Raw genomic sequence first — 25914 nt, 5'->3', positions numbered from 1 at the left:
ATAACAACCCTGTGAGATAGGATGAAAGTGAAGGATTGATCTGGAATCAGCAAATAGGTTGACTACTATAAAGTGGTGGGTGCAATGGCCTCCCACAGAGAGGTTTTCGAGGGATGTGTAGTCTTTAGGGGAAATTTAGGTGTTATTTAAAGTAAAGAAACAGAAGGAGTATTTGGTGAACATATTAAGGATGTAAGTGAATCCACTGAGGACAGAGCAGGAGTTCCAAAAGACATGGTAGAATGGCCATAGGGATGAGTAGGTTGAAATGAGATAATATATGTACTGTGCAAACCTTAAAACTCTTTGAATGCCAGCTGCTGCTATTCTTGATAATCTTAATTGCTCTGTAACACAGTAGATCAGCTTCTCAGGACAAACTGAACCAATTCTCTAGAGTCAGGTATTTTGGTGTCATCTCCCCTTCATACAATGAGGGCAAAAACTTGAATTGTCTTTTCCTCTTGCCCCCATTCTCATTCTGTGGGCCTTTCCTCTCTTCTCGGCTGGGGCCACTCACTCCAGTTACCACCAGTCACTACCTGAGGGGTAGATATATTTGATTTGCATTAATTATTCAAAAAAGAAAGGGAGGAGGAAGGAAAAAATATATTGGCCCTTGCTGTATCTAAATGTCTCCTAATCCCTAATTCCCCTGAACTCCAATCCCACATGGCCAACTTCACAAGGGATAATTCCTTCTAGATATTCCCCCTAGCCCCTCAAACTCAACATGTTCAAAAGTGAATTATCTTTTCCCCATTCTTTTATTAATGTTTTAAATTTATTTATTATTAATCTTTTTTTATTTTGAGCTCCAAATTCTCTCCCTGTGTCCTACCCCTCTCCCATCAACTGAGAAGGCAAGTAATATGATATCAATTATACACATAAAATGATGCAGAATATATTTCCATATTAGCCATGTTGCAAAAAAAAAAATACAATTAAAAGCAAGAAACATAAAGAAAGTGAAAAAAGTATCCTTCAATCAGCACTCAGTTCATCAGTTCTCTCTATGTAGGCAAATATCATTTTTTATCACAGGCCCTTTAAAATTGTCTTAAATCATTATCTTGATCAGAGTAGTTAAGACTGTCACAGCTGATCATTGTTACAATATTGCTGTTACTGTATACAATGTTGTCTTGGTTCTTCTGACTTCACTTTACATAAGTCTTCCTGGTTTTTCTGAAAGCATTCTGCTCCTCATTTCTTATGGCACAACAGTATTCCATCACAATTACATACCACAACTTGTTCAGCCATTCACCAATTGATGGGCATCCTCTCTATTTTCAATTCTTTGCCACCATAAAAAGAGCTGCTATAAATATTTTTGTACAAATATGTCCTTTTCTCTCTCTCTCTCTCTCTCTCTCTCTCTCTCTCTCTCTCTCTCTCTCTCTTTGATCTCTTAGGGATACAGACATAGTGGTGTCACAGCTGGGTCAAAGGATTTGCACAGTTTTATAGATTTTGGGGCCTAGTTCCAAATTGTTCTCCAGAATGGTTGGATCAATTCACAACTCCACTAACTGTGCATTAGTATACCTATTTTCCCATATCCCCTCTAGAATTTATAATTTTCCTTTTCTGTCACGTGAGCCAATCTAATAGATGTGAGGTGCATCTCAAAGTTATTTTAATTTATCTTTCTCTAATCAATAATGATTAAGAGCATTTTTTTTTCTGTGACTATTTACTAGCTTTGATTTCTTCTTTAGAAAACTGCCTGTTCATATCCTTTGACCATTTATCAACTGGGGAATGGCTCTTTTTTTTTCATAAATTTGTCCCAGTTTCCTATTTATTTGAGAAATGAAACCTTTGTCAGAGAAAATTGCTGTAAAATTTCCCCCCCAGTTTCCTGCTTTCCTTTTAATTTTGGCTACATTGGTTTTGTTTGTGCAAAAACTTTTCAATTTCAGGTATCTTTCCTCTTATTCTTGCCCCTACTCCCAACTTTCCTTTTTCTGTTGATTAGTTAGTTTTGAAACCTTAGAGTTATGGGTTAGCTTTCTGTCTCCTTTACCTGCCATGTTCAGTTAGCTGCCACGTACTATCAATTTGACCTTTATAACATCTCTTGCATTTGTCCCCAATTCTGCACTTATGCTGACAATGCCCTAGAATCAACTTTCTTCAGTAAGCACTATATAAATGTTAGCTATTACTGTTACTATTCCTCACTTCTGACTTGAACTATTTTTTAAATTAATGCCTTTTATTTTTACACCACATTCATTTTCAATCATATCCTTTTTTCCATTTCCTACCCAGACAGCCTTTCTTTGTAATAAATTTTTTTTTCAAAAGTTATCCCCAAATGACGGTATATATAGTATTCCACACTGATAGTCCCCCACCCATGCAATAAAGGGAAGGAGGTACATTATCTCAACTTTTCTCTGGGGCCTAGCATGGCCATTATGATTACCCAGCATTCAGTTTTGTTTTGACTGTTTTTTCTGTTAACATTGTTGCAGATATGGTGCTTATTTTTTTTCTTAATTTTACATACTTCATTCCTCATCAGTTCATATAATTCTTCCCACATTTCTCTGAATTCTTCACATGTTATTTCTTGCAGTGTTAGACACTGTATCTCCTATGGTAAGAGAATAAGTGAATTGCCCAACTTTCTGGCTACAACTTTTCCCTCTCATCAATGTGTGGTAGTTGGGTGGTATACGGTGGCTTGGGGGGAGGGGAGATTAAAGCTTGTGGTTATGTGAATGGGTTAATGAAAATGGAAGCTGACCCCAATTGATCGTTTCATTATGTTTTTATTAATTTGATTAAACATTTATTCTACCTATACATAGATTCTTCAGTAATTAGGAAACAGTATGAAAGCTTCAATCTCTTGATTTGATTGGATAATCCATACCAATCTCTAAGGAAAGAAAAGCAGCCACATTCATATAGGAACGAAGGAGAGAATGGCAGATAACAGTATTAGAGGCATACAAGAAAGAGTCTCCCTTCTGGTGTTGGGTGGTGTGTATGACAGGCAGGCTGGGCACCTGAGCGGCAACCATAATTCCAGGGTCGTGATTGCTAAATATGACCAGGCACTGATCACAATACCCACTATCTGTTACACTGTTGCCACAATAACCTTCTTACCTAAGGGGTCTGACTGTGTCACTCCCTCGCTCAAAAAAATCTTCAATGGCTTCAATCGCCTCTAATAGTGGTTCGCAAACTTTTTTTGATTGTGCATCTCCATCTTAGTACATAGCCCAATATATGTATATTTACTCATTTATAAATTGTATAAGTATACTACTATACCAATAAATATTTACCTTATAAAACTTACACAAAAATAGAACTTTAAAAAGGATGAGAGAGGAAACAAACATTTATTAATGGGGGCAGCTAGAATTTGCACAATGGAGATAGTAGCACCTACCTCCTAGTGTTGTTGTGAGAATAAAATGAGATAATAATTGTAAAGCACTTAGCACAGTGCCTACCACATAGTAAGCACTATGTAAATGTTAGCTAATAGTAGTAATAGTAGAAGCAGCAACAGCAATAGCAACAGCAGTAGTCGCAGCAACAGTATTAGTAGTAGCAGCAGCTGCAGTAGTAGTGACAAGAACTTGACCCTGGAAGGTAGGTGTTATTATTATCTCCATTTTGTTTTTGTTGCTATTGTTCTGGTGAGTCCAACTCTTTGTGACCCCCATTTGAGGTTTTCTTGGCAAAGATACTAAAATGGTTTGCCACTTCCTTCTCCAGCTCATTTTACAGATGAGGAAGCTGAGGCAAACAGGCTTAAGTAACTGGCCCAGGGTCACACAGCTAGTGTTTGTGGCCAGATTTGAACTCAGGAAGATAATCTTCCTGATTCCAGGCCCAGTACTCTATCCACTGCTCTACATCGCTGCCCCATCCAACTTATTCAGGAAAACCTGAGTTAAAATTCAGCTTCAGACACTTACTAGTTGTGTAATCCTGGGAATGTCACTTCACTTCAGTTTCCTCATCTGCAAAATGGGGATAATAATAGCACCTATCTCCCAGAGTTGTTGTGAAGATCAAATTAAATAATATTTATAAAAAGTCCTTAAGCAAACAAACTTTTCCTCAACAAACTTCCTTCATCTCAAAGGGTTGTCAAATGAGATAATATTTGTAAAAAGCACTTAATACAGTACTTGGCACATAGAAGGTGCTATATAAATGCTTATTCCCCTCCACCATTCAGCCCCAGGCCAACCTATTAAAATATAAGTTTCTTCAGGGCTGAGACTGTTTAATTTTTTTTTGTCTTTATTATCTCTAGTACCTTGTACGTAGTAGACATTTAATAAATGTTTGTTTGATTGAACTGCAGGACACATAGATATGTTTGTGGCAAAGAAGCTTGAAAGGCATGATGCAAAATGAAATTAAATTATGTCATACAAACACCAAACCTATAATACTCCTGGACATTGCTCTTGCTGAGTTTACTAACATGATACAAATAATTATACATTAAACTTTTATTTTTGTTAGCAAAAATAAATACCTAATTAGCATAGCCATTCTCATCCCCTTTATTTTTGCCTTGCCATAGTCTGGGTTTTTAACAATGTGTTTTGAAAACCACTGAGTTTGTACAGACTGGATTTCCAGTCAAAATTACTCGTGTTACATCAGAATTCAGCCCTTTGGCCTCTGTTATATTGTTGTTGGAGAGATCCAGTCTTTCTAATTCATACATTTTGTCTGTGAAGTTTCTGGGCAGGTTTTCTATACCATTGCAACACAATGTTAATTCTGTCAGTCTTTGAAGACCGGAAAAAATGGGCAGGTTGTGAAACTGGTTTCTGTCCAAATGCAGAAATGCAAGCTGAGTGTTATTTACAAATATATCTCCTGGAAGAGTATTTATATTATTTCCAGAAAGATTAAGAAATTCCAGCAGCTTTAACACTGAGAAGAAATTCAAGGGAAGGTCAGACACTAAATTATTTGATAGATCAAGCCTCCTTAAGCTAGAATTGCCAATGAATGAGAGGGGAGGAATATTTTGGATCCTGTTCCCAGAAATTGAGAAATGTTTTAAGGTAGAGAGGATAGTGAATGCAGAAAATGGAATCTTCTTGAAACTATTGTTGTCAAGGAGCAAGTCATCAAGATTTGTCAAGTTTTCAAACAAATTATCTGGTAAACTGCTTATTTCATTATTGGAAATATCAAGGATTTTCAGGTTAGGAATAGGATCAAAAATTCCGGCAGGGACTGAGTCAAGATGATTACCAGGCATCATTAAGGTATTTAGCTGAGAAAGGCCCATGAATATATTTACTGTCAACTGTAGCCTGTTTTGAGAGAGGTCCAAGTAAGTAAGTCTTTCCAAGGAGGCAAAGATCTTTCCACTGAGCACACTCAGTCTGTTTTCAGCCAAGTTTAGCCAAACAAGTTGTTTTGTATTTTGAAACAAGGCAGGTGGAAGGTCTGTCAAATTGTTGCCAGCGAGATCCAGAGCAAGGATGTTTTTGCTGATATCATTGAAGGTATCATTCTGCAAGGAGAGTTTGTTGTAGGACAAGCCAAGAAAAGTTAGGTTGACAAAGGGCAGAAGGACTCCAGGTGGAACTTGAGTTAAGTGATTCTCATTCAGAAAGAGTGTCTCTGTTTCTGGAGCTATTCCCTGGGGAATATCAGAGAGGTTGGCAAAGCGACAATCTGTCAGCAAAAGATGGCAGAGGCAGTTCTGGGGGCAGCTAAACTGGGCGAGAGCATTTCCAAAGAGCAGCAAAAACAATCCCCAGATCATCTTTACAACCTGTGCTGTTTGGAAAGAGGAGGGAAAACAAATTAATTTGTTGTTATTCTCTCTGGATAATCGTAGCCAGAATAGATTCTCCCCAATACAACATAAGCTGCATGAGACTTAGGAGTGTTTTCCATTTTGTCTTTTAGCACCTTGTAGCTCCCTTGCACATAGTGGGTGTTTCTTGGGTTGCATTGGATTGGAATGAGAATTGGGAATTGGTGAAATTGAGGTTGTAGTCTTGATTTTACCACTAACTAGCTGGGTGATCTTGGACGGGTCACGTAATTTCTTTGGACCTCCATTTCCTCATCTGTTAAATGAACTGGTGGTGGTCTATGTGATCTTGTCAAGATATTAGGAGATACGCTGTTTTCCAGAGCTACGGTCCAGCAAGCAAGCAGTACCCTGAGCTTGGCATAACAACAATCCTTTGCTCTCACTCTCTGGCTGATCTCACCCTCTGGCAAAATCACATAATTTTCGCATTGCTTTGATCTCTATTTCCCATAGGATCCCAGGGGAGCTGGCCCACTGCAGCCCACATGCTGCAGCAGAAAGTGATCAATCAAATCTCCTGGCATGCTAAGTGAACCAAACCAAGCACTTCACTCCTGCTCCCGCCACACTAACTCTGGTTCTGTACCCCACTGAATGATCACAAGGTTCACCAACCCTGACCTGAGAGGATCACAAGGCTCAGTGATTCTAATAACTTAGAGACAGTTCCCACAGGACCCAAGAATGCCTGTATTGTCCCCAAAAATGCCAACCACGGAAACTGTTTACTCAAGACCTAAGAATGACTATATTATAGTCCTGCCTTTTGTGGTTTTCATGCATAAAAACCCTACCCCTGCCATAAGCCATAAGCCCTCCTTCTCAGAAGAACTTCTGCTTGCAAATGTTTTCCTCACTTTGAAATTAAACTTGTCTTTGATTCCTGACTCTCCTGTCTCTAGTCTGCTTTATTCAGCTCTGGCTACCCATAGGTTAGAAACTAATTCCAGTATGGTTGATAATCTCTAAGATCTCTTCCCATTCCAAAGTGACATTATTCAATATAATTGGAGTCCATGAAAACGCAGTCAGTAAAAGTACGGAGTAAGAATTTACAGCCATAAAGTGCTTTGAGATAACTAAATAAAAGAAATAATTATTTAAAAATAAAGCATTTTGTGCTTTATAAGTGAAAAATGAAGCATTAGGTGCCATGGGACTAATTTTTAAGTTTCATGTTCAGACAGAAAAAGGCAGACAGGATCTGTATTCTGTCCTAGGCCCCCTCTTTTTTTCTCTCTTCACCATAAACAGTACTCTCTTGGTAACCTCATAGGTAGCCATGGATTTAATTATTGTCTCTAAGCAGATGATTCACAGATCTATATACTTGCTTTTCTCTTTAAATTTCTTCCAGACTTCTTTTATTTACCAGATCTGGAATTTGCAATTCTGTAGATTGGTAAATAAAAGCAAAATTACAGGAAAGCAAGAATAAGTCAAAAAATTTGAACCTTTTTAAAAATATATTGCCCAAGTAGACTCTTGGTTTCCTTTGGAAGGTGATTTTAAAAAACTGGAACCCAGCTACCTTGGTTAGAATGCAAATTCCTTGAAACTAGGGACTATGTTTTGCCATTCTTTGTATCTCCAACATTTAGCACAGTTCCTGGCACACAGTAGGCATTTAATAAATGCTTATTGATTGATGAATGATTACAAATGAACTACTGAATTCCTCTACTTGCAACAACTAAAGTAATGTCTAGAGAGCCAAAGGCACAGAGGATCTGTATTCTGTCATAAGCCCTCTTCTCAGGTCTCTTCTCTATCTGCCGTACTCTCTTGGTAACTTCATCAGCATTCATTAATTTAATTATCATCTCTATGAAGATGATTCACAAATCTATATATTTACTTCCTTTAAAGTTTAAGTGTGACTTACCTCAGTGTTACATAGGTCTGTTACAACTTCAGAAAATTTCTGTTCACTGAAATTTGCCCACAGCAAACTGTCAATATTCACCTGAAATTTCTTTCAGTTCCTTTGGTTAGTTGATGAGTGGATCTCAGACATCGTAATTTTCCCAAGCCTTTGCTGCTATCTTTTTTTTTTTTGGCAGAATTCACTTAGAAAACCAGAACAACTGGAAAATTGAAGTACCCAGAAAACAGAAGTCAATTTTAAAGGTAATGATTCTGATTCATCCAACCAGAAGTCTTGCACTGTTTCGACAGCCCAGAGTTTCCTGTTTCACAAAGCCAACCTGAGCACCAAAGTGGGAGCCAAACCAGCAGGTTCGTCATTGCAACACAGTCAGTCGTTATTACCTAAGACTTGGGTTCTGCTCTTTATTATGTACAAAAAATAGAAACAGTAGGTATTATCAAGAGCAAATCAACAGTTGTTTTATTTATTTCTCTTTGGATAGTGGAAGAAGTCTCGAGTGCATTACACTTTGGGAATTTTCACTAGTATTTTGCTCATGGTGTATTTTAAAAGTGCCACATAATATAATACCCTACCCTGAAAACAAACCACTAGCATCTGAGTAATAAGGTTCAAATAATTTTAGGTGTACACAAATTTCACTGTAGAAAAAACTTTAAGAGAATGGAAATTATGTGAATAAACCCTGATTATTCAGCAGTATTCCTAACCCAATTTTCCCTCCAGCACAGTCTATTTTACAAAAGTTAGATTATGGGCAGCTAGGTGGTGCAGTGGATAAAGCACCAGCCCTAAAGTCAGGAGGACCTGAGTTCAAGTCTGACCTTGACCAAACACTTGACACTTAATAGCTGTGTGACTCTGGGCAAGTCATTTAACCCCAATTGCCTAAAAAAAAATTAAAAAGAAGTTAATTTTAAAGAAGTATAATTAATTACAAGCAAAATAAGATATTTTAACATCCTGCTAACAGATTGACCCATATGTTGTGAAATAGATACTGCTTTCTACTTCATGTTTTTGAAAAGCAAGCATAATTATTAGTACTCTGTTTATTATCACAGCATAAAGGATCACTGGTTTGGGTTAAATATAAAAGAAAAAATAAAGAATATATTGCTAAGTATATTCCAGTTTGATCTGACTTCTTACCCAATTCTTGAAAATTATTTTAAAGTCAGTATTGTTATTTAAACCCTGTTTTTCCGCCATGAACATCTATACAAAGTGAAAAGAATCCAGGACAAAAATACAAATGGCTTCTTCAACCTATATGTAGTGGGGAACTGGACACCAGGGGCCCTGTCCCTGGAGTATGTTCAGTGTACTCTGCCAGCTCCCATGGAGGGCTTGGTGAGCCTGCTTCTGAGCATGCAAAATGGAAGGCTCTGCCCTCCACTTTGGGGCATGAATTGGTCTGTGACTGTTTCATGGCTTCTCACTGTGTGGTGAAGAAAAATCTTTTAATCGGCTGCTGAGCCAGAACTAAGCATGTATACCCAACGTTTCCATGGAGGAACTCAACCTCTGTCCTTCCCTAGTGAATTTCCAGCGGGGAGGTCAGACTGTTGGGTCTCCCAGCTTTTTTGTCTGTGGTGTTTTAGTCTTATACTAAGCACAGGTGACATAACCTAGGACGTCATGAACTTTAAAAAGTCAGAAGAGTAGCCAGAGGTCCAGAAACTGCAAAGTGAAGAGGACCTGCTTGACCTGGCCCAGCAACTGATCCAGCTGGTGACTGAGATGCCATTTTTAGCAAGCAAGGGAGCTATGCTAACTCCAGAAGTGAACTTGTTGGGAGGAAAGTTTTTGTAGCAATCACTTTAAGCTTGGCTGCACTCCTCCCAGGGACGGGGGGAAAGAGGAGAGGGTGCTCCCAGATCTGGAGGGTTTTGTATTTTTGGCTTTGCTGTATCTTCACAATAAAAATCCCTTTGTAAAAATTAATTGACATTGTTTATCAATATGATGCCAAGGAGATATCAGTTGGTTAAAATTACATTGGAGTGCTAATCACTGACTATATTATATAAGGGAGAAATTAACTGGTCAAATGACATTGAGGGGAATATAGCAGAACAAGGGCTTGAACGAATAGCCTTAAAATGCCACTGTCCCTCAGGGGCACACTCTAAGGTGAAGATGTAGTAACTTCACTCTCAGGACCTGACAGGCAGTATTAGTTAGGATTGGAAGATCGAGTCCAGAGTTTCATTACATAGAAGTCTCCTGGGGTAGCTAGCGAGGTAATGCAGTGGATAGAGACCTAGGCCTGGAAACAAGAAGTTCTGAGCTCAAATCCAATCTCAGGCACTTACTAGCTATGTGAACTGGTCAAGTCACTTAACCCTGTTTGCTTCAGTTTCCTCACCTGTAAAATGAGCTAGAGAAGGAAATGGCAAGCCACTCCAGTATCTTTCCCAAGAAAATCCCAACTTCGGGCAGCTAGATGGCGCAGTGGATAGAGCACCAGCCCTGGATTCGAGAAGGCCTGAGTTCAAATCTGGCCTCAGACACCTGACACTTAGTAGCTCTGTGACCCTGGGCAAGTCACTTCACCCCATTGCCTCGTTTAAAACAAAACAAAACATAGGGGCAGCTAGGTGGTGCAGGGGATAGAGCACCAGCCCTGAAGTCAGGAGAACCTGAGTTCAAATTTGGCCTCAGACCAAACACTTGACACTTACTAGCTATGTGACCCTGGGCAAGTCACTTAACCCCAATTGCATAAAAAAAAAATGAAAGGGAAACATGATCACCAAGAGGCATAGGGGTGCATAAATCATAGGCCAGCATACCATCGAGGACTGTTTGAAATCCTGGAAGAGGTGGATGGGAATGACGCCATAGGGTTTGAAACTCCACCACACCCAAGCTCAACGCATTCCTATGCAAAAATCCAGCTTGCATTCGTCAAGAACAGGTCATACCAGTCTAAACAAATTTCCTTTCTTGATGGAGTTACTAGATTAGTAGGCCAGAAGAATGCCAAAGACAAGGCATAACAAGATTTCAGTACCAACAACAATAATAATAACTAATATTTATATAGAACTTAAAGTTCTTCTTTAAAGGTAAAGCTCTGAGAGTCTTTTCTCATCTGTAAATAATAGCATTCAACTGGATGAGCTTTAAGATTTCCTTCTAGCTCTCAATCCCATAGCCATTCTGGGAACCCAGGGAAAGCACAGTACATGCTCAGAGAAAGCAACATGTCTTCAAATCAACTTTTTGAGTTAAGCTGGACAGGAGTTAAGAGAGGAACCCTAAGGGGAGATCTCAGGCCTCAGGCCTCAGGACATAAAGTCCCATGGGGAAGAGGCCCTGAGACACAGCCCTCTTGGCAGAAGAAAGGGAAAAGAGGCCCCATATCATCACCCCCACAGCAGCTGAACGTCTGCCGTTAAAGGGCTATGGGGTTGGATCAGGAAAGAGCTCAGCTAAGGTAGAGCTGTCAGGGGAAGGAAGCACACCATCTACTACCTCTCTATTTTACTCATTATTCTTGTGCTAAACTCTGTGGTTTCCAATTGTTGAAGTAAATGAGTGTTAATTAGCACCCTCTAAAAGTTTGGCTGGTCACCCTACTGTGATTGCTCTGATTATGAGCAAAGCATTTTCCTTAGAACAAAATTGTGAGGTAGGTAGTACAAGTATTATTATCACTATTTTATACCAGAGGAAACTGAGGTTTGAAGAGTTTCAGTAACTTATTCAAAATACAGTTAATTTTTGTTGTTCAGTCTTTTTTCAGTCGTATCCAACTTTTTGTAACTCCATCTGGGTTTTCTTGATAGAGATACTGGAGTAGTTTGCCATTTCCTTTTCCAGATCATTTTACAGGCAAGGAAGTGAAGCAAACAGGGTTAAGTGACTTGCCCAGGGTCACAAAGCTAGTAAATGTCTGAGGCTGGATTTGAATTCAGGAAGATGAGTCTTTCTGACTTCAGGCCTCTGTGCAATATGGCACCACCTAGCTGCTCCCAATACAGCTAATTAGTGGTATCACTTGTACTATATCATTGCGGTAGGTAGGTGGCACAGCAGATAGAGTGCTGGGCCTGGAGTCAGGAAGACTGTCTTCCTGAGTTCAAATCTGTCTTCAGTTCCTCCTCTGTAAAATAAGTTGGAGAAGGAAATGGTGAACCATTCTAGTATCTTTGCCAAGAAAACCCCAATTGGAGTCTAGAAGAGTCAGACAGGATTGAAATGAACAACAACAAAATTGTTCTACACCATACTGCTTGATAAGATAGCCAACAATGTGATTTGGCAACCAAAAAAGCTAATGTAGTCTTAGGCTGCATTAGCAGAAGCATGAAAAATCACAGCAGAGACCCCAAAAGCCATCTAATCCAACCTGTTCCTGAACAAGAATCCCTTCTACAACCTTCCTGACAAATGGTTATCCAACATTGACTTGGATACCTCCAAGAAGGGAGGACTACTTCTTCCAAGGCAGGCCAGACTTGCTCTGCGGAAGATTTTTCAAGCTTAATTTGCCTCTTTGCCACTTGTACATTACTACACAACTCATAGTTGTGCCTTCTGGGACCAAACAGAATATGTTCAATGCTTCTTCCATGTGTCCACTTTTCAAATATCTGAAGACAGACATTGTGCCAGCAAAGCCTCCTCTTCTTCAGGCTAAATCTCCCTTGGTCTGGCCATTTAGCCAATCCTGAATCCTTACAATTATGCTATCATCTACTGCACATCTCTCCATATTTTCCACAAGAATAGTATCAGAGACTTTGACAAAATCAAAGTACGTCAACAGCCACTCTCCTGATCAGAAATGTAACTGTCTCAAAAAAGAAGCAAGTGAATTTAGTCTGGAGCAGCCTATTCTTGGTGAAGCTATGCTGGCTCTTTGTAATCTCCACTTCCTTTTTTTTTCACCATTCATTAATCATCTTTTTAATATCATAGGCAAGGGGTTATGAGGTAGCTACTCCCACTGGTAGCTCTCACCTGGGCACGTGGACACCTGATTACTGGCTGCATTGGACGGCTCACTCTAACTTGCTCTTATGCTATCTGGTCTAGTCTCTCAGAAAAGCACCACTACGTATGGTTACATTATACTCATATTCTCAGGGTAACTTTGTTGAAGGGAAATATTTACTCCTCTAGCTCTGAAGCTCCCACCAATGAGTTTCTAACCAGCCACTCATTGCAATGACACTTTCAGATCTTAAACATCATATTTCCTTAACAACAACAAAAAATAATATTACAAGTACTCATATATTTAAGCAAATATATAAATAATAAATATGTCAAAACCTACATCTAACCTGGGTCACATTCAACCACTAAAGTATTCAGTATCTGTAGAGAAAGTGGGTATATGCATACAGAAAGCTGCCAGGGAGACAAGAGTGAGGAAATTCTGACTCCCTGGATTTCCTCTCCATCCTCCACTGACTGCTCCCTTATTCCCATTTCTCTCAACCCATTCCCTCCACTACCACCACCACAGGCTGTCTCCCCTTCCACTATGGAAGTCCAGCTGAACATGTAACAAACTTGCTTTCGTCTTAAACCTTTTCCTTTTTCAGTCTTGTGATATCTCTTGTATTATAATCCAAGTCTTGTATTGTTATTTAATCTTTATGCACGTATGTATTTTTTTCTCCAAATACAGTTGTGAAATGTTTGAGCTAAGAATAAGAACCAGACATCTGAAATCTATAAAACATTTGAGGAACATGTATCTTCAGTATTTTTTGTCCACCAGATCAGTTTTTATGCTATCATAACAATAAACCTGTGGGCAGCTACCTAGCATAGTGGATAGAGTACCTCGCCTGGAATCAGGAAGACTCATCTTCCTGAGTTCAAATCTGGCCTCAGACACTAGCTGCATGACCCTGGGCAGTTAACTAAGTTTGCCTTACTTTCCTCATCTATAAAATGAGCTGGAGAAGAAAATGGCAAACCATTCCAGTATCTCTTGCCAAGAAAACCCCAAATGGCGTCATGAAAAGTCAGACACAACTGAAACAACAAAGGAACAAAACAATAAACCTGCAATTCAACTGAGTGGATGGCTCTGTCTCTGTTCCTTGAAATCCTGGAGCCAAATGACAAAATATAAATACATTACAGTTTGGTTACATATCTATGGAAATTCAGCAAGCACAAATCTGTTGGCAGCTGATTTTTTCTCAATTTTTAAAAACATTTTTATTTCAAGTTTTGAGTTCCATATTCTATCCCTCCCTCTCTCCTTCCTCTCTCCCCTCCCTGAGATGGTAAATAATCAGATAGGTGCAATTAGGTAAAACATTTCCATATTATTCATGTTGTACAAGAAGATTCTAATAAAAGAAAAAAGAAAGAAGGCGAAAAATAGCATTCTTCAGTCTGTATTCAATCAATATCAGTTCTTTCTCAGACAGCATGCTTCATCATTAGTCCTTTGGGATTGTCTTGGATCGTTGTATTGCTGAGAATAGCTAAGTCATTCACAATTCTTCATCACACAATGTTGCTGTTACTGTGTACAATATTCTCCTGGTTCTGTTCACTGCACTATGCATCTGTTCATGTAAATCTTTCTTTTTCTTCTGTTTTTTTAAAAATTTTTATTTTTTCCATATGCTTTTGAGTTGAAAATTTTTCTCCCTTTTTCTCCCCCCCACCCTCCCCAAGACAGCACACAATCTGATATAGGCTTTACATTTACATACCCATTCAACATATTTTCACATTAGTGAAGTTGTAAGTAAAAATTAAAACCAATAGGAGGAACCATCAGAAAGGTGAAACAAAACTCAACAGAAGGTAAAAATAAGTGATAGCAATTCTACTTCCATAGTTCTTCCTTTGGATGTGAACAGCATTTTCCATCCCGAGGCCTCTGGAGATGTCTTAGATCTTCACAATGCTGAGAAAGGTTCAGTTTAACAATCTTAGTCATTGCATAACATGGCTGTTATTGTGCACAAAGTCCTCTTGGTTCTGCTCACTTCACTTAGCATCAGACCATATAAGTCTTTCCAGATTTTTCTGAAGTCAGCCTGTTCATCATTTCTTATAGCACAATAGTATTCCATTACATTCATATACCACAACTTGCTCAGCCATTCCCCAATTAATGGGCATCCTCTCAATTTCCAATTCTTTGCCACCACAAAAAGAGCTGCTATGTATATTTTTGTACATGTGGGTCCTTTTCCCATTTGTTTGATCTCTTTGGGATATAGCCCTAGAAGTGCTATTGCTGGATCAAAGGGTATGCACATTTTTGTAGCCCTTTGGGCATAGTTCCAAATTGTTCTCCAAAATGGTTGGATCATTTCACAACTCCACCAACAATGTATCAGTGTTCCAATTTTCCCACATCTTCTCCAACATTTATCATTTTCCTGTTTTGTCATGTTGGCCAATCTGATAGGTGTGATGTGGTACCTCAGAGTTGTTTTGATTTGCATTTCTCTAATCAATAACGATTTAGAGCATTTTTTCATATGACTATAGATGGCTTTAATTTCTTCATCTGAGAACTGTCTGTTCATATCCTTTGACCATTTATCAATTGGGGAATGGCTTGTGTTCTTATAAATTTGTCCTAATTCTCTATATATTTTAGAAATGAGGCCTTTATCAGAGAGACTGGTTGTAAAAATTCTTTCCCAATTTTCTACCTTCCTTCTAATCTTAGTTGCATTGGCTTTGTTTGTGCAAAAACTTTTCAATTTAATGTAATCAAAATTATCCATTTTGCTTTTCATAATGTTCTCTATCTCCTGTTTGGTCATGAATTCTTCTGTTCTCCATAGATCTGATAGGTAAACTATTCCTTGTTCTCCCAGTTTACTTATGGTATCAGCCTTTATATCTAAGTCATGAACCCATTTTGACTTTATTTTGGTATATGGTGTGAGATTTGGGTCTATGCCTAGTTTCTGCCATACTCTTTTCCAGTTTTCCCAGCAGTTTTTTTCAAAGAGTGGGTTCTTATCCCAGAAGCTGGGGTCTTTGGGTTTATCAAATAATAGATTACTATAGTCATTGACTACTGTGTCTTGCATATTTAACCTATTCCACTGATCCACCTCCCTATTTCTTAGCCAGTACCAAGCAGTTTTGATGATTGCTGCTTTATAATACAATTTAAGATCTGGAATTGCTAGGCCACCTTCCCCTGCATTTCTTTTCATTAGTTCCTTTGATATTCTGGACCTTTTGTTTTTCCAAATGAATCTTGTTATTATTTTTTCTAACTCTATAAAATAATTTTTTGGTAGTTTGATTGGTATGGCACTGAATAAGTAAATTAGCTTAGGTAGGATTGTCATTTTTATTATATTAGCTCGGCCTACCCATGAGCAACTGATGTTTTTCCAATTATTTAGATCTGATTTTATTTGTGTGAAAAGTGTTTTGTAATTGTGTTCATAGAGTTCCTGGGTTTGTTTTGGGAGGTAGACTCCTAAATATTTTATAATGTCTACAGTAAGTTTAAATGGGATTTCTCTTTCTATCTCTTGCTGTTGGGCTTTGTTGGTAATATATAGAAATGCTGATGATTTATGTGGGTTTATTTTATAGCCTGCAACTTTGCTAAAGTTGTTTATTATTTCAAGTAGTTTTTTACTTGATTCTCTAGGATTCTCTAAGTATATCATCATGTCATCTGCAAAGAGTGATAGCTTTGTTTCTTCTTTGCCTATTCTAATGCCTTCAATTTCTTTTTCTTCTCTTATTGCTAAAGCTAAGGTTTCCAGTACAATATTGAATAACAGTGGTGATAATGGACATCCTTGTTTCACCCCATCTTATTGGAAATGCTTCTAGCCTGTCCCCATTACATATAATGCTTGCTGAAGGTTTTAGATATAGCTATTTATTATTTTAAGGAAGACTCCATTTATACCTATGCTTTCTAGTGTTTTTAATAGGAATGGGTGTTGTATTTTATCAAAAGCTTTTTCTGCATCTATTGAGATGATCATGTGGTTTCTGTTGGTTTTGTGTTGATATGCTCAATGACTGATAGTTTTCCTAATATTGAACCAACCCTGCATTCCTGGTATAAATCCTACCTGGTCATAGTGTATTATTCTTGTGATAAGTTGCTGTAATCTACTTGCTAATATTTTGTTTAAAATTTTTGCATCTATATTCATTAGAGAAATTGGTCTATAATTTTCTTTCTCTATTTTGACTCTTCCTGGTTTAGGTATCAACACCATATTTGTATCATAAAAAGAATTTGGTAAGACTCCTTCTTCACCTATTTTCCCAAATAGTCTATATAGTATTGGAATTAATTGTTCTTTAAATGTTTGATAGAATTCGCATGTAAATCCATCTGGCCCTGGAGATTTTTTCCTAGGGAGTTCATCAATGGCTTGTTCAATTTCTTTTTCTGAGATGGGGTTATTTAAGTATTTTACTTCCTCTTCTGTTAATCTGAGCAATTTATATTTTTGTAAATATGTATCCATTTCACTAAGATTGTCAAATTTGTTGGCATATAGTTGGGCAAAATAATTCCTAATTATTGTTCATGTAAGTCTTTCCAGTTTTTTCTGAAATCATCTTGCTTGTCATTTCTTATAGCACAATAATATTCCATTACAATCATATACCACAGGTTGTTTAGCCACTCCCCAATTGATGAATATCCCTTTGATTTCTAATTCTTAGCCACCATATAAAGAGCTGTTATAAATATTTTTGTATAAATAGATCCTTTCTCCTTTTTTTGAATGTCTTTGGGATATAGACCTAGCAATAGTATTGCTGGATTGAAGGGTATGCACAGTTTTATAGCCCTTTGGGCATAGTTCCAAATTGTTCTCCAGAATAGTTGGATCAGTGCAGAACTCCACCAACATTGCATTAGTGTCCCAGTTTTCACATACCCACTCCAACATCCAGCATTTTTCTTTTTTGTCATAATAGCTCCTCAGAGTTGTTTTAATTTGCATTTTTCTGATCAATAGTGATTTAGAGCATTTTTTTCATATAACTATAGATAGCTTTGATTTCTTTGTCTGAAAACTGCCTGTTCAAATCCTTTGACCATTTATCAATTGGGAATGACTTGTATTTTTAGAAATTTGACTCTGTTCTCTATGTATTTGAGATCAGAGATACTTGTAAACCACCTCCCACGCCAGTTTTCTGCTTTCCTTATCATTTTGGTTGCATTGGTTTTGTTTGTGTAAAACTTTTTAAATTTTATATAATCAAAATTATCTACTTTACATTTTATAATGCTCTTTATATCTTCTTTGGTCCTAAATTCTTTCCTTATCCATAAACCTGATAAACTATTCCATGCTCTCTTAATTTGCTTACGGCAACACACTTTATGTGTAAATCATGTACCCATTTTCACCTTATCTTGGCACAGTGTGAGATGTTGGTCTACACCTAGTTTCTGCCATACTACTTTCCAGTTTCCCCAGCAGTTTTTGTCAAATGAGTTTTTGTTCAAAAGCTTGGATCTTTGGGTTTATCATATACTAGGTCATTTACTATAATATAATTTGTACCTATCTATTCCACTAATCTACCACTCTATTTCTTAGCCAGTACCAGATCATTTTGATAATTATCACTTTATAATATAATTTGCAATCTGGTATGGCTAGACCACATTTTTTCACATTTTTTTTCATTGATTCCCTTGATATCCTTGAGCTTTTGTTCTTCCAGATGAATTTTGTTACTATTTTTCTAGCTCCATAAAATATTTTTTGATAATTTGATTGGTACGGCACTGAAAAAACAGATTAATTTAGGTAGAATTGTCATTTTTATTATATTGGCTAGGCCTACCCTGAGCAATTAATATTTTTCCAATTGTTTAGATCTGACTATTTGTGCAAAAAGTGTTTTATAGTTGTGTTCATATAGTTCCTGGGTTTGTCTTGGCAGATAGACTCCCAAATAAATTTTATATTATCTACAGTTATTTTAAAGGAAATTTCTCTTTCTATCTCTTACTGCTGGATTTGTTGGTAATATATAGAAATGCTGATGATTTATGTGGGTTTATTTTGTATCCTGCAACTGCTAAAATTGTTAATAATTTCAAGTAGGTTTTTAATTGATTCTCTAGATCTTCTAAGTATAACATCATATCATCTGCAAAGAGTGATAGTTTTGTCCCCTCATTAGCTATTTTAATTCCTTTAATTTCTTTTTTTTCTCTTATTGCTATAGTTAACATTTCTAGTATAATATTAAATAATAGCGGTGATAATGGGCTTCCTTGTTTCACCCCTGATTGTATTGGGAAGGCTTCTAGATTATCTCCCTTACAGATAATGCTTGCTTATGGTTTTAGATAAATATTACTTATCATTTTAAAGTAAGCTCCATTTAGTCCTATCCTCTCTAGTGTTTTTAATAGGAATGGGTGCTGTATTTTGTCAAAGGCTTTTTCTGCATCCATTGAAATAATCATATGATTTCTGTTGGTTTTGTTATTAATATAGTCAATTATGCTAATACTTTTCATAATATTGAGCCCCCCTGCATTCCTGGTATGAATTGTTATATATTGCTATAATTGTTTTGCTAGTGTTTCATTTAAAATTTTTGCATCAATATTTGTTAGGAAATTGGTCTATAATTTTCTTTCTCTGTTTTGGCTCTTCCTGGTTTGGGTATCAGCACCATATTTGTGTCATAAGAGGAATTTAGTAAGGACTCCTTCTTTGCCTGTTTCCCCAAATAGTTTATGTAGTGCTGGGATTAACTGTTCTTTAAATGTTTGGTAGAAATCGCTTGTGAATCCATCTGGTTCTGGGGATTTTTTCTTAGGAAGTTCATTGATGGCTTGTTCAATTTCTTTTTCTAAGATTGGGGTTTTTAAGTATTTTATTTCTTCTTCTGTTCATCTGGGTAATTTATATTTTTGTAGATATTCATTGATTTCATGTAGATTGTCAAATTTATTGGCATGTAATTGGTCAATATAGCTCCTAACAATTGCCTTAATTTTCTCTTCATTGGTGATGAGTTCACCTCTTTGTTTTTTGATACTAGTAATCTGATTTTCTTCTTTCCTTTTTCAAATCAAATTAACCAATGGTTTATCAGTTTTATTGGTTTTTTCATGAAACCAGCTTCCAGTTTTATTTATTAGTTCAATGGTTTTCTTACTTTCCATTTTATTACTCTTTCCTTTGATTTTCAGGATTTCTGATTTGGTATTTAATTGGAAATTTTTAATTTGTTCTTTTTCTAATTTTTTTTACTTGCATGTCCAATTCATTGATCTGTTTTTTCTCTATTTTATTGATGTAAGCAGTTAGAGATATGAATTTTCCCCTAAGTACCTCTTTGGCTGGTACTTAGTAACATTTAGTACCATTTATGGTATATTTGATACTTATTACCATTTAGCATTAATTTTGGGATGTTGTCTCATTGTTGTCATTTTCTTTAATGAAATTACAGATTGTTTCTGTGATTTGTTCTTTGACCCACTTGTTTTTTAGGATTAGATTATTTAATTTCCAATTAATTTTAAATCTGTCTTTCCATTGTCCATTATAGAATGTAATGAAAAGGATGTATTTACTGTTTCTGCTTTTCTGCATTTGGTTTTAAGGTTTTTATGTCCTAATGCATGGTCAATTTCTTTGTTGTTGCTATGTCCTGCTGAGAAAAGGTATATTCCTTTCTATTCCCATTAAATTTTCTCCAGAGATCTATCATATCTAACTTTTCCAAATTTTTATTCACATCCTTAACTTCTTTCTTGTTTATTTTTTTGGTTAGATTTATCTAGTTCTGAGAGGGGAAAGTTGAGGTACCCCACTAATATTGTTTTATTATATATTTCCTTTTGTAACTCACTGAACTTCTTCAAAAACCTAGATGCTATACCATTTAGTGTATATATGTCTAGTATTGCTGTGACTTCATTGTTTATGGCACCTTTCAGCAAGATATAGTTCTCTTCTTTACCTCTTTTAATTAGATCTATTTTTGCTTTTGCTTTGTCTATTCCTCCTTTCTTTGCTTCAGCTGAAGCATAATAGATTCAGCTCCAGCCCCTTACCTTTACCCTGTGTGTTTCTCTCTGCTTCAGATGTGTTTCTTGTAAACAACAGATTGTAGGATTCTGGTTTTGAATCCATTCTGCAATCCACTTCCATTTTATGGGTGAGTTCATCCCATTCACATTTATAGTTATAATAACTGTGTATTTCCTTCCATGCTATTTTTCGCTTGTTTATTCATTCCTCTCTCGTTCTCTTATACCCTCACCCTTCTCCTCCTCACAAGTGTTTTATTTCTGATCACTGCCTTCTTCAATATAACCTCCCTTTTATCTGTTCCATCCTCCCTCTTCCATTATCTCTGTCCTTTTTTACTTCCTTATAGGGTAAGATAGATTTCTATATCCAACTGAATGTGTATGTTATTCATTCTTTGAGCCAATTTTGATGAGAGTGAGATTTAGCTTTGCCCACTACCCCCCACCTCCTCTCTTCCTCTCCATTATAATAGCTCTTTCATGCTTCTTTTATGTGGTATAATTTGCCCCATTCAACCTCCCCTCTCCTCCTTACAGTGCAATTTTCTTTCTCACCCCTTTATTTTGTTGTTTGGGGTATCATCCCACCAAAGTCACCTTAAATCCACACCCTCTGTCTAAATACATCCCTTCTAATTGCTCTTATAGTGATTTTATCTTGCCATATGGAAATATAAACAATTTAACCTTATTGGATATTCTCTTTCCTGTTTCTTTTTTACCTTTTTATGTTTCCCTTAAGTCTTGTATTTGGAGGTCAAATTCTTTATTCAACTGTGGTCTTTTAATTAGAAATGCTGGAAAGTCCTCTATTTCATTAAATTTCAATTTATTTTCCCTGAAAGATTATATTCAATTTTATTGGGTAGGTGATTCTTGGTTGTAATCCTAACTACTTTGCCTTTTGATATATCATATTCTAAGCCTTCTGGTTCTTTAATGTGGAAGCTGTAAAATCTTGTGTAATCTTGGCTGTAGCTTCACGATATTTGAATTGTTTCTTTTTGGCTGCTTGCAATACTTTCTCCTTGATCTGTGAGCTCTGGAATTTGGCTATGATGTCCCTGGGAGTTTTCATTTTGGGATGTCTTTCAGGAGATGATTGGTGGATTCTTTCAATTTCAATTTTGCTCTCTGGTTTTAGTATATCAGGGCAGTTTTCTTTGATAATTTCTTGAAAAATGTTGTCTAGGCTTTTTTTTTTTTTAAATCATTGCCTTCAGGAAGTCCAACAATTCTTATACTATGTCTCCTGGATCTATTTTCTAGGTCAGTTGTTTTTCTAAAGAGAAATTTCACATTTTCTTTCTTCTATTTTTTTAAACTTTTCTGCTTTTGTCTTATTTCTTGATGTTTCATACACTCATTAGTTTTTACTTTTTCAATTTTAATTTTTAAGGAATTATTTTCTTCAATGAGTTTTTGTACTTCCTTTTCCATTTGGCCAATACTATTTTTAGGGAGTTATTTTCCTTGGTAAATTTTTTTATATCTTTTCCTATGCCATTGACTCTTTTTTTAATGATTCTCTTGCATTATTCTCATGTCTTTCCCCAATTTTTCTTCTACTTCTCTTACTTGGTTGAGAACAAATTACATTTTTCTTTGAGGCTTCACATATAGTAATTTTGACACTATTGTGCTTTTCTAAGTTTATGCCTTGATCTTCCCTATCACCACAGTAACTTTCTATGGTCAAATTCTTTTTTTGTTGTTGTTGTTTTGTTTTTATTTTCATTTTTTGCTCATTTTTTCTGCCTTTTTTGGTGACTTAGTGTTTTTATGTGAAAGTTGGGCACTGTCCCAAGCTTTTTTGCTGGGCCTCGGTCTTACTGCTGGCTTTCACTGGGCTTCATTCAGGGCTTAGCTGTCTGCTTTTCCTGGAGGGCAGGCTTCCCTTTTGGCTTGCATTGGGGAGTGGGACCTCCCTGTTGGCCTTGGTTGTTGGCTTTAGCTGCTGGCCTGCTCCAGGGGTGGAACTCTGCTGTTGGGTTGCTATGGAAGCAGGGTTTCTCTGCTGGTAGGTCCTAGCAGCAGGGTCTCACTGTTGGCCAGCCTCAACGCTGGCTTCACTGCTGTTCAGCAATGGGGTTAAGGCCTTGCTGGTGGCTTGTGCTGGGGGTGGGGCCTCATTGCTCTGTACAGACTGCTCATTTGCATAGGGGCTGCTGGTTTGCAGGAGTGGGGCCACTGGTGGACTGCCTTGCTGCAGGCCCCCTGCTGTGATGCCTGCTGCTGTTGGACCTCGATCCCTTCCCACTCCAGTGAGACTGACCTTTCCTTCTGGGCTGGTCAGCTGCTTCCCTGCTCCTAGATCAATTCTGAGGTAGCCTTCTAGTTGTTTGGAGGGGAATTTGAGAATTTCAGAGGGTTCCTTCCTCACTCCACCATCTTAACACTGGAAGTCTCGGCAGCCGATTTTTTTTTTTAAATTAAGATTACGCATTACATATTTATTAAATAAATGAATGGAAGAGGTTCTAAACTCTTAACCCCGATGAGATAATGAGACTTTTCAAATTTCCCACCATAGCTGAAATGACCAAAAGGCACACTGACTTGATTTGTTTAGGCAGCAGATTCTTGACCTACCCTTTGTTAAAAAAAAAAAAAGTTTGTCAATGATGTCCATGAGAGAGTTCATCAAAATTCTCAATGGCCCTTTACTCCATCATTGACTCTTTGAGTGAGAACATCTTCTAACACACTCATTTTTTTCCTTTTCAAAGGCAGCGATTATGAATAGATGCTATCTTAGCTGACAAGACAATATGTGAAAAGTATAATTTTTCGAGTCTGAAGTCCAGAACTATCTTAATTCTGATTTCCAATTTCTTGCCCTTTCCAATTTGCTCTCTGAGCATTCCTCTGCACATTTTGTGCTTTACTCTGCCTAGGCTCTTCCTTCTTTCTGTTTCTTTTTTTTTTTCTCCTTTACATGAATTCCATCCCAAATTCACTAGCCTCACCTGGTTGATCATCTTTTTTCTTTTACTTCTCCTTAGGCTTTCCAAGATTCATCTCATTTCTAGCTCCACCCACATTTCCTAAACTTTCCTATGTCTTTCAATCCTAATTCCTCTCACACCCAATCTGCTTGGGGATAGTGAGGGGAATCCCACTCCCACTCCCCATAAATCCATGAATGTGATTCATCAGGCTTGTTCTCCCACTCACTCCCACCCCCATCCTGCTTTGGCTGATATTCTACAACATTTTGGTATGGAGATTTTGAAATAAATTCTGAAGCAGAGGAGCCTAGGGTAGAAAAGTCCAGTAGTCATCAGGGACTATTTGACTATTGTTATTCTCCGCAAAGTTGACAAAGGGACAAAGGTCCCTGGTTCAATTCTGTGTTTCAACAATTAGTGAAAAGAATGACAGTCCAATATGAGAGGACCTCGATAAACCATGAGAATCTGGTCTGGTAACTTTATGATTCAACCTGTTTCAATTCAATGGGTTCAAATATTTATTAAGCATATGATATGTGCAAGCCATTATTTAAAGGGCTGGAATACAAAAGATCGTAAAATCTCTGAAACAGTGCCTACCCTCAATGACAACATTCTCCTGATAGAATATATATTTAGTACATACAAAATAGTTTGAGGAATAAGAGGTTACTTACAACTGAAAATTTCAGGAAATGCTTTGTACAAGAGATGGCAGCTGAGCTGAGCATTATAGAAAGCTAAGGGTTCAGAAAGAGGAGAGAAAGGAAGTACTGTATAGTGCAGGCATAGCAGTCAGCTTTTGCAAAGGCATAGAAGGTACAACAGAGTCACAAGTTTGGTGAGCAGCAAGCAGGCCAGTTTGATTAGAATTAATCAGTTACATTGGATTAGAAGTCAATTAGATTAGGATTACAAAGTGGGAAGGGGAACAATATGAAATAAGATTGGAGGCCAGATTGTGGAGATTTTTTTTTTAGGCAATTGGGGTTAAGTGACTTGCCCAGGGTCACACAGCTAGTAAGTGACAAGTATTTGGTCTGAGGCTGGATTTGAACTCAGGTCCTCCTAACTTCAGGGCCGGTGCTCCACCTAGCTGCCCCCAGATTGCGGAGATTTTCAAATGCCAGGCAAAGCAGTTTGCATTTTATCTGAAGCAAATGGAAGCCACTTGAGATTTTCAGAATAGAAGGACTAGTGCTTTAGAAATATTGATTTGGGGGCAGGTAGATGGTGCAGTGGCTAGAGTGAGCAGTGGCCTAGGAGGTCCTGAGTTCAAATGCGGTCGAAAGAAAGAAAGAAAGAAAGAAAGAAAGAAAGAAAGAAAGAAAGAAAGAAAGAAAGAAAGAAGAAAGAAAGAAAGAAAGAAAGAAAGAAAGAAAGAAAGAAAGAAAGAAAGAAAGAAAGAAAGAAAAAGAAAGGAAGGAAGGAAGGAAGGAAGGAAGGAAGGAAGGAAGGAAGAAAGAAAGAAAGAAAGAAAAAGAAATTCTGATTTGGCAGCTATGTGTTAGATGGATTGAAGAGAAGAGTTTGCACATAAGTAGTCCAATTAGGAGGATATTGCAATATTCCAGGTGAGAGTTGGATTGAAGATATTCAAGGACCTGTTCAAGACATAATATGGAGGTGGAATGAGGAGAGAACCAGACCAGATTCTTGGCAACTGATTAGTTATTGAGGCAAGAGGAAGTTTCATGGTTTCAGAACCACTGGGAACCTGAAAGGTCATCCTGTAATCCCCTAGAAGTTAAGTGATTTACTCGAAGTTATATATATATAAAAATATAGGAAGAGGAAAAAACTTGGATTTATAATCAAATGATTTGAAGTCAGGACTTCTGACTGCAAAGGGCAAAGGACGACTTTTAGGTCGAGAACCTGGATGCCTTGAGAGTGGTGCCTTAAAGTGAAATAGTCTGGAGGAGGTGTGGGTTTAGCAAGAAAGTGAATGAATTCTGGTTAGGACATGCTAAGAGTTCAATGGTTACCCTGGCAAAATGCAGACTTAGACCTAGCTCCTGTCCAGCTCTAGTCCCTCCGAATATTTTTTAATGTGTTCTACCATGAAAACCATTTAAGATCAATTGTGATCCAATAAGGGCCAAAAACCTGAATTAATCTTTTCTCTCTGAGTGAACTAAAAACACCCCCTTCCTCTGCCAGCAACTACAGGGCCAGATGAAACTGACCAGCATTCTTTCTGTTTGTGATC

The 25914-nt window shown here is 37.3% G+C and overlaps 1 protein-coding gene across 2 annotated transcripts; it reads right to left on the bottom strand.

Annotated features, from left to right (window-relative positions):
- Nucleotides 1–2769: 2769 nt before the first annotated feature.
- Nucleotides 2770–7975, bottom strand: LOC110195792 (uncharacterized). 2 transcript variants are annotated; one of them, XM_020968698.2, is made up of 2 exons: nucleotides 7725–7975; nucleotides 2770–5796 (listed from the first exon to the last, which is right to left on the bottom strand). In XM_020968698.2, exon 2 carries the CDS (start codon nucleotides 5780–5782, stop codon nucleotides 4586–4588), a length of 1197 nt encoding a protein of 398 aa, XP_020824357.1. In that variant the 5' UTR covers nucleotides 5783–5796; nucleotides 7725–7975; the 3' UTR covers nucleotides 2770–4585. The 2 variants fall into 2 exon arrangements, with proteins under 2 accessions (XP_020824357.1, XP_020824358.1); XM_020968699.2 differs by having other exon boundaries at nucleotides 7806–7975.
- Nucleotides 7976–25914: the final 17939 nt, after the last annotated feature.

This window comes from Phascolarctos cinereus, unplaced genomic scaffold (assembly GCF_003287225.1).
Source record: "Phascolarctos cinereus isolate Bilbo 61053 unplaced genomic scaffold, phaCin_HiC Scaffold_4;HRSCAF=312, whole genome shotgun sequence".
Classification (NCBI taxonomy): domain Eukaryota; kingdom Metazoa; phylum Chordata; class Mammalia; order Diprotodontia; family Phascolarctidae; genus Phascolarctos; species Phascolarctos cinereus.
The sequence above is the reverse complement of the archived record's forward strand: the minus strand, read 5'-3'. Positions and strand labels throughout refer to the sequence as shown.

What these genes read in the sequence shown, in the direction of transcription:
- LOC110195792 (XM_020968698.2), bottom strand. Translation starts at nt 5,782, where the DNA reads ATGATCTGGGGATTGTTTTTGCTGCTCTTTGGAAATGCTCTCGCCCAG.